The sequence below is a fragment of the Lupinus angustifolius genome, chromosome LG06, assembly GCF_001865875.1.
Source record: "Lupinus angustifolius cultivar Tanjil chromosome LG06, LupAngTanjil_v1.0, whole genome shotgun sequence".
Lineage (NCBI taxonomy): Eukaryota > Viridiplantae > Streptophyta > Magnoliopsida > Fabales > Fabaceae > Lupinus > Lupinus angustifolius.
Window position 1 is genome coordinate 4304540 of NC_032014.1, and position 10133 is coordinate 4314672.

The window sequence follows — 10133 nt, forward strand, 5'->3', positions numbered from 1 at the left end:
CACCATATGAAGATTTAAAATCTTCAACAATCTCATTATTTCGTATGTGACTTACACATTGTTGAAAGTGATGCAAAAACTCGGTCACATTGTATCTAGATTCTATATACCTCCCCATTTGGGAATGTAAACCTTAACATCGTGATGTGGTATGCAAACCAGCATAGAACTTTCCTCGAACGTAAGCCCTGGCCAACATACTTCTGCTATCATAAGTCTCAGCGGCCTAAGCATTATCTTGAAGTCCATATTTGATGATAAGTTCCTCCCACATCATATTAAAATCTTCAACCTCAACATCAACATACATAACTTTCTGGAAGTCCTTATGAGAATTCTTCTTGTTTATATTTTTCCCCAGCATTATTACATATATGACAAGCACATAATCTATGCTGAGCTTCAGGAAAAACTCTTTGGATTGCATTCTTCATCGCCAAATCCCCATCTGTGATAAAACACTTTGGTTGTTTCTCATTCATTCCCGCCAAAAAAAATTCTAGAAGCCAAACATATGTTTGCTCTGTCTCATTTGACAAAACAACAACAACAAATATTGTTATTTGCTTGTGATGATTTACACCCGAAAATACAACCACCAGAAATTTATATTTGTTTCGACAGTAAGTTGCATCAAAAGCAAGAACATCACCAAAAATGGAGTAGTCGGAAATGCTATATCCATCATCCCATAATAATTGTTGCAACTTACCTTCTTCGTCTACAATATGCCTCCAATACATTGCACAATCTGATTTTGATTGCTCCTTCAATTATTGTACTGCAGATTCAGCATCGCCATGTCCAATTCGTCTCTACTTATGGATTTGATTGTACATGTCTTTCTTCGAAAACCCAATATATCGATAACCCCCACATTGACCAGCAAATGAACCAAAAAATTTCCAATTCCAATGCCTACTTCTCTCATATTATTCATTTGAGCAATATTTGTGTCTGTCATGCTTCGGTTAGAGGATATCATCTCACCATAGTGTTCACCAACCACTTCATGGCTATGTTCATTAGAAAAATAACTCATATCATATGCCAAATCATTTTCTTATGCCAAATCATTTTTTCATATCATACAACCTATAAAATTCGTATCTGATATCATTACTTAAAAACCTAAACTTCTTAACTTCATCTTCATTTAATAACCCAAAATCAATTTCTTGAAAATCCAATTCCTCTATCTCATTTATATTTTCATCATCACTAACATCAACTTCATCTACAACCTAAAATCAAAAAATTACATCATGTACATGAATAACAATAAATAAATAAACAAAAATAAATGAATGAAGAAAAAAATCATTTCCATCAACAATTTCAAATAAATTACGAAAATAAATTTTTACCTCATTACAGAAGTTTCCACTATAGTAATTCATATCTTCTTCCATCTAATAAAAATAAAGTTTCTATGTAAATAACATAATCAAATCAATAATCATAAAATTACTAAATAAGAAGAGAAAGGAACTTACCTTCACAAATATGAAGCGGATTGATCAATTCACTAAAAAGATACACTATTTTACAGTTTCTCAAATACACTCTTTAAAATGGTTTAAAGTAAAGTCCGACTTCAGATATTTGTACTACACGGTCAGAAATCGTGACTCTGTTTCCCGACTTCCATAAATTTGTAGTACACGGCTAGGAATCGTGACATTGTTTCCCGACTTCGAAACTTCTTTCTTGGAAGTCGTTCATTACTTTCCCGACTTCCAAAAATGGGTAGTACACGACCAGAAGTCGTTGACTAATTCCCCGACTTAAGATTTGAACTACAGAAGTCGTTGACCAGTTTCCCGACTTCAGATTTTAAACTCTACATGTGGAAGTCGGTTTCTAGGATCACGACTTCTGGCTTTGAAATCATATATTTGTAGAAACGGTATCCGGTCACTAAATGCTTCAATCTAATGGTCATATCCTAGTTCGCACCCAAATGAACTAACTTAGAGTTCGCATTTTAGCATGCACCTTCATTTAAACCCACCTCAGTATAAAGTGTCTATATAGAATGTTTTAACAAATGATAAGATTATCTTTTAAGTAATGAGATAGGCTCTCTCCCAGACATTACCCTATATGTTCACCCTAGCTATCCATTTTTGAAGTTCATCTTTGGCACCGTGGAAGCAAAACCCCACTAGCTAAGTGGGTTTCATTACATATGAAGAGCAGCACTAGGCAAAATTTTATAGATGTAATAGCGTAATGGGCCTTCTTAGGAAACAAATGCAATGTAAGTAAATACAGAACAAAACCTCACATCCCTAATTTTCTTTTGGATAGGATTAGGAAAACATTCCACATCCAACCTAAATTCTTAAAAGCAGCATCAAACATCAATGCCACAAAATTCCAGGTACTTCTGAAGCACTTGGCATTTTACCAGACCCACCCTTTAGCTTCTGCTTCTTTAACCAACCCACCAAACTATGAGACAACAGAGTAACAGCTCATGCAAAAATACAAAACTATTACAACTTATTTTTCACATTCTATTGATAAGACCTTGCAACAACAACCATTATTATTTGGTATTTATCAAAGAGCACAAAGAAGTATACCAACCGCCCCAATATTATTTAACCTATTTATTTTCTATTCATTCTCTGCATTACAGCATACCCTTTGGAACCATATGAACTTTATTTTATTTTTAGGTACCAGGAACCATATGATTATTTGCATACAGAAAACTTTTTGGGATTATCTAAAATAATAGAGGGAAAAGAAGCACAGGACAAAACAGAAGAAATAGAGACTCATTTCCCAATCAACTCATGGTGGGTTCAATTTACTGTCAGATCCTTTCTATACAGAAAAGGGTCTCACCGTTTGGTACCTCTTGTCTCTAATATCATTAATAAGGGTCATTCCATTTTCTTCCCTTGAAATATCTAAATAATTGTCTATTAGATAAAAGAAAATTCCCTCTATGTACAGTACATTTTAAAATAAAATAAAAACTACAACTTTATTATTTTATTACTAAAATCTGGCATTCTCAAAGCCATGTAAATCACTGACTCTATTCATAGACTTTTTCATTATAGCTACTTTGGCCAGTCTCTCAGCTGCTCGCCAAGCTGATGTCGGCGTCAGCGGCTCCAACTTCTCATCCACCCTTTGATTAGTCCTCTGCCTCTGTGTCTGCACCTGATTCTGGCGGCGCTGCTGCAACTCAGCCAGCTCCACCTCAAGCCACCGCAGATATTCCTCACCCGGTTCGCCCGACCGCAACAATAAGGCTTGAGCTGACGATAACAGGTGGCGAGCTCCAGAGAAATCAGCATGCTCAGCAAGCCGGCTTGACTCAGCTACAGCTCGAGCCGTGACGTGGAGGTTTCTCAACATTTCGATCTTCACGGACGATGATCGTACAGCATGTGGACGTGGAACCAGCATTGCCTGCTCAATGGGATTTATCAGCTCTTGAGTGAGAGGATCCACGTAAGATGAAAGTACAGTCAGAATGTGGTGGGACCCAGCGGAAATGGCTGGTACTTTCAGCTCCAAAAGAAGTTCTCTTTCCTCTTCAGCATAGAGATCGCCGATTTTAATAGAACCCGAATCAAGAGCTTCGGGTCGAACCGAGAGTGAATACACTGCTGCGATCTCAACGGATCTTGCGCGTGACACCACTGATAACTGAATCTTAACGTCCTGAGCAACCACGCTTAACAAATTGTTCATTAGTTTTGTGAAAGTTTCGTTGGAAAGCGCGTGGGCGCAATCGCCTTCTATGGGGAAGCTAACCGAGTGGACTGGGATTTCAAGTTGAGATAGGCGCGTGGAGGAAACCTGGTAGGGTTTTGGATTTGATCTTGTAATTACGGCGGCGCGTGATTCTTGAATGTCTGATAACACTATAATACTCGCGACGGAGTTCTTATCGCGTCGATCCTCGAGCACCTTTGCCGCCTTCTTTACGGCGTCATTTTTAACCGGAGAACCATCTCGTGGTTGATCAATTGCCGCAAGCGCGTCAACAATCCGACGCGCCGATCTCTGACCGGAACTAGTCATCCTCCGCAGAGGCAACAACCTCTTAGATCCGGCGGAGAAAGCAACAATAGAAAGACGATCAGCAGAACCAAGCAACAAAATAATCATTCGCATCATATGTTTCATCAATCGAAGCTTTGAGCGATTCATAGGTCCTCCAACATCAAGCACCATCACAAGATCAATCGGAGCCCGACGCGCAGCATTCGCCGCCGTCTGAACCGGTGGCGCCTTCAATTTCATCGCCAAAACATAACTCTCGTAACTTCTGTTTCCCGCTACAATCGCCGCCTCAGGCAATAAAGACAGCTGAAGGTTTCTGGTATTCACTGGCGACGATGTGAAAACATTGAATCCTTGAAACTCAGTATTTTCGTCATCTTCATCTTCTGATTCGGGTATGGGGTTGAATCGGGCCACGGAAGTTGGAGACACGAGAGGCTCATCGTCATTGTAAACCTTCAACGACCTCGTTTTGATATCTGCGCTTATCTTCTTCTCGCTGTGTATAGACAGAACCGGCAATTCCTTCCAGCAAGTGCTGCAAACGGGGCACGTGACTATTGGGTTCTTCTTGGCATGAGTCGCTATGCAAGGGAAATGAAAAGTGTGTGAGCACTCCGCTGTGAAAATCGCAGTCCATGGTCCACTTTTCACGTTCTGCAAGCATATTCCACATCGACTCTGCACAAATAAAAATTAAAACATCAAAATCAGGAAATAAAAGAAAAAAATGTTTTTTTGTGTGTTAATTCTAGTTTCAAATGAAGAGAAGAGTTTGAATTTGTGTTTATGATTATTACTTTGGATAAGCGCAAGTTGGCTCTGAGAAGAGAGAAGCTTGATGGTGAAAGTGATTTGGGTGAAGAGAATTGAAACAATCTGGGGCTGTTATTTTGCTTTTTGGGGTTACTGCATTGAAGTTTTGGGCTGTTGGGGACTGAACAAGTTGATGTGGTCACTGAGGTTCGGCAATGGAGGTTGGGGCCTGTTACAGTGTTAGACTGTGACTTGGGTGTAGATGGGTTTGAGAAAAATCTAAACTTGGAACTGGTTTTGGGACTATGATTGGTGTCTTTGTTGGTGGTAGTGGTAGTGTCACAATGTTGTTGTTGTTGTTTATCCGATAGCACTTTTGGTTCTCTGTTGTTGTCTTTAGGGATGCTTGTGCAGAACGCTCTTCTCCAACCATTAACCATTTTCTCTCGCTCTCAAAAATCGAAATCGAAATCCCTTTCTGTGCTTGAAGTGTGGTGTATGTATGTTCAGTTTATCAGATGTTTGGATGATGATGATGATGTTTCAAAAGGAGAGATGCTTTGGGGTTATCTGAAAGATGATTTAGAAAGGCGGAAGAAAAATGGATTAGATTCAAAGACTCGTTTCACGTTGCTCTTTTCTCTCTTTCTATTCCCTACCATCTCTATCTATGTGTATGTATTTATATATCTTGACCTATGTGTACATTTTCTATAATTCTGCTTCGTCAGCCCCAAAAAAGACCACCCCAAAGGAAAGCCCTTATTGTTGCTTCCAATTTCAAAACTCTTTCCCAAATGGGTTTATAATAACTTATCATAACCATGTTAGGACCTAGAAAAACACCAACTTTTCCCATTGTTGGGAATATTATTATCCGGGTAAAGTGAAAAAATAAGAGGTGCCTTGGGATTAACATGGGGTAACTGGCAAGTGGAGGTAGCCAACTACAGAAACAAGTCAACGGTTGAATTGTGAATTCCCTTTCTCATTCCCACGTTATGGTCACCGACCCATGCAACAGTGTGAGATTTTAATGAACCCATTTCTATCTCCCATTTTGCAATATGATTCATCCCTTTCGCCTTAATCTTCGTCAGTTTCCCTTTTCCCACAAAGCAATAATCCGTATCAGGATTTTGATTCTCCTTCTGACCACTCTTATTTACTATTTTATTTTTGAAAATTGTATTAATTTATTTACATTAAATGATCCCTGCATGAATTACTATTAACGAGTTTCAATGATCTGTGTGCATGTACTATGATGCAGTATCAAGTAGTAGCTATCCTATGGTTATTTGGAGCCCATATCGTTGACGATACATATTAATGATGTGGGAAATTGTGATGTTTAGGACATAGACTAGTCATTCGCTTTCGAAGGGTGATTTCGTCATTCCATGTCTGCACCTCATTAATTACTATAACTATAATTATTGATTTGTGGCCTTAAAAAATGATTTGTGTGGTCCTCTTGGTCATTGAATTTATTAGAATAACGGCACTTGCTTGGGTATAAAATAATACTATGATATTTTTTATTATTGTTGAACATTGATCCCTAGGAAATGCCCAAATCAAACACTGTAGTCATTGACCCGCCACCAACGTCATTTACCTCTTTTTTAAGCCAAAAAATTTATAGCATAAATTAAACAATGCATTATTTTAAAAAAATATTAGTCATTTTGTTGTTATACTTATATAAGATTTTGCTAAGAAAAAAAAAAAAGTTACAAGTTTAATTCATTAAAGCAACATTTATTAGAATGGACAATCACACATCCTAAAATGGATTAATGTTTTACCCACAAATGAGGAGATATTTTGATAGTACAAAAGAATATTAATCTTTGATTTTGTTTTTCAGATTTGCTTTTTCTATCAATAAGTTATCATTAATATTATTTCATTAATCATCTCTTATTATAAAAATTTGCATTAATGGTAATGATATGATTGAAAAATTAGTTAATAATATTTTCTCAAACTTCTAAATGAACAAGCAGGTAAAGACAAATTTTTATCTCCAAGAAACATATAATAGAAATACGAGGGAGTACATTACTATGGTATTTAATTAATTTAATAGTATCTAATATCTGAATCTTTTAATGTTTATTGATGCTTCTGTTATCACATGGTATTTATAGGAAACGTCATGTAAATATGTGATTGATAAAGATTTCACTAAATTAAAATGTATGTCTTAATAACCTATTTATCTTTTAGTGTGTGTTTGAAGGAAGGATCATAACACTTGAATAAATTTAGGTTCTATAAAATTAATTTCAATTGTAACTGAGGTTAAAATGATCAATTCATGTTTGGATGATTTATTCTAAAATCAAAATTAGTAAGAAATTTTGGTATAAAAGCTTCAACCGGTATAATTTCTCATTTGTTGTAAATGTGATTTTAAATACTCCAAAAGTGACTTGTAATGTTGCCAAACATGTCGCCACAAATTTTATAATTAAAAAGTGATTATGAGGGCTCAAGAAGAAAAGTCAAAAACGCCAATAACATTCTTACTTGCTAATTCTTTTCTCCTTTTATTTATCATCCTAGCATTTTTAAGTTTTTCATATTGCTGGTCATTCTGGATATCATTGTATATTAGTTATGTTTCTTTTTCTATCCTTGTTGCATTAAATAAAATACAATAACAGTAAATATGTATTGTTATCGGTAGTTTTGTCAAAATACATTATTTTCGATAACAAAACAAAATACATTATTTTTCATTGATAATTATTACTGTTATTCTCATTTAACTACTACATGAGATCATTTATATAGTACTCTTTTGATGTTTTAGTTCTCATCCTTTTTATTTGACCATTTTCAAAGTTTCCTGCATATCAATTGATTTTCTTTTACTATAATGTCCATACATTAGTTGATTAGATAAAGAAAATCATGAATTAATTGTGGTTAAAGAAAAAAATGAACCAGTGTTATTAATAGATTGTAATTTTGAAAATTACAAGTTATGCAATCACTTTTTAATTAAATTCATGTCATACATATTATTACTCATGGCACAAAGATGTGTGTTGTTGAAGTTTGGCAATTGGGACGTGTCTTCATGGCACAAAGCCAAAGAATTTGTCATCTTCCTTGCACATCTTCATTTCTTGGAACTCATACATTAAAAGGTGAAACTGTCTTTCCAAGAAGTCCATATGACCAGCTTAAACAAATGGCAAATATTTGAAAGTCATGTCAAGTTCGAACACGTAATCGAAACTTCATTAATACCATTGGTCAATGATCTAAACGGAACACATGATTCAACGAGGAGTAGTGTTACGTTCACACAATTAATCCACAAATTAATAACATCTGGTGTGTTTCTGAAACCACATCGAAAACTGAATTATAATACATTGATTTTGTAATTTTAATTGGGCTTAACTTTAATTTTTATCTCCCATCTTGCACGATTGAGATTTTAGTCTACCAATTTTCTTTTTATGACTTTCAGTCCTCAACTACTCCAATGACCCTTTTTTTATCTTCACTAGTTGTTTCACAAAACTTGTTTGGTTGGTGTTGAAATGGAGTGTTCGGAGGATGTAATAAAACTACTCCCTTTTAACTAAATAAGATATTTTTAATTAAAGAAAGGACATATAATGTAAAAATATATTATAAGATTGTAATATTAGTTTAGTTTCATATTGCTTCTTAACTAATAGTTTTTATTGAAAACATTAAAAATGATATATATATAGGTAAAAGTTTTTTATATTGTTACTACATAATTCATCATTCATTTTTAATCATCATTGACATTTTAATAAAGATAATGCAAATTGATGATGGACTAATTATATATAAATCTTTATACAATCAAGATATGCAGTGACGGCGCTACATGCATCTCAGACTGTGCAAATGCACACCCTGAATTTTTTAGAAAAATGTGTATACTCTTAACAACTTTACAAGTCTAAAATATTTACCTTTTTCTTTGTAAACAACATGACATGTTTCATGGAGTTGTGCTAAATAATTTTATACTATTGTGGATATGTAACTTAAAGAAATTTTTATGATTGTTTCCCTAATTTTGATATGATAAAACTAATTGAATTTACAAAGTTTTATCTACTTGTTTTTTCTCAATTAATTTGGTGATGCTTGATAACCAACCTGAGAGTTACATAATTGAAATGTGCATTAATATTGAATTTCTTTCCTTAAAAGAAATTGGTAATTGTTTAGATAAGTTGTTTGAAAGTGAAAGACACGTTTATATTTATTATTTTTTTTTAAATTAAAAATGATTTTACTTGTTGTGACAACAACGATAGAAAGAGTCATTTTAACTATGAAAGTTATAAAAAATAGGTTGCGTAATCGAACGAGAAATGCATGGATGAAAGACTGTCTAATCACTTATATTGAATGAGAAGTGTTTAATAACATTGACAACAAGTTAATAATTTAATGATTGAAAATATGAAATCACATATAGATCAACTATGAAATACATAACTTATTTGATTGATATATTTAAGTTTTGTTATTTTTATATTAATAGTTTTCATCATTTTATATAATGATATTTATTATTTTAATTTTTAACTAATATTGCACACATTGTCTTCAAATACTATATACGTCATTGAAAATATAGATATTACACTCATAACAATAGACATAATCAAAATATTAATATGAACAAATGATGTAAAATAAATGCTACATTAAAATGTGTTATAAAAATATTTCAAATGTTGTCTTATAATAAGGGACATGTAGAATAATATAATAACAATAATAATAAGTTGATGAATATGATGGACATCACTACTATGCACAAATTAATACTCAACATCTATTAACAATATAATTAAAAAAACTTCATCATACCACATGTCACTTTCTCTTTCACTTATGCCACATGTCATTTTCTCCTTCTCTCATGCCACATGTCACTTTCTCCTTACCTTTTTTCCTTCATGTCTCATCCTCCTCACATATTTTTCTTCCTACTTTTTATATATTATATATTTTATATGCTAATAATAATTTAATATTAATTAGTGATTGATTCATGTCGCTACCCCACTAAAATTGAGTGTTTACAACATCTATGTTTTGTTATGTTAAAAAGTAATAGTCATTGAACATTAGATGAAATTGAAATCATTTTTCACATTCAAATTATTTCTTTACATTAATCTATCTATATAATTTAATATTTACCATTAATCTAAGAATAGTACTTTTTCACCTCATCAAAGTTTTTGACATTTTTCGCACTGAATTTTAATATTACAGTTCAGATTCTTTGAATTTTAATTTTTCTCTATTAACAACATAAT

The 10133-nt window shown here is 33.7% G+C and overlaps 1 protein-coding gene across 2 annotated transcripts; it reads right to left on the reverse strand.

Moving 5' to 3' along the window:
* Window positions 2771-5573, reverse strand: LOC109349108. Of its 2 annotated transcripts, XM_019589787.1 has the most exons (3): window positions 5186-5573; window positions 4836-5146; window positions 2771-4716 (listed from the first exon to the last, which is right to left on the reverse strand). In XM_019589787.1, exons 1-3 carry the CDS (start codon window positions 5229-5231, stop codon window positions 3016-3018), a joined length of 2058 nt encoding a protein of 685 aa, XP_019445332.1. In that variant the 5' UTR covers window positions 5232-5573; the 3' UTR covers window positions 2771-3015. The 2 variants fall into 2 exon arrangements, with proteins under 2 accessions (XP_019445332.1, XP_019445331.1); XM_019589786.1 differs by having other exon boundaries at window positions 4836-5573.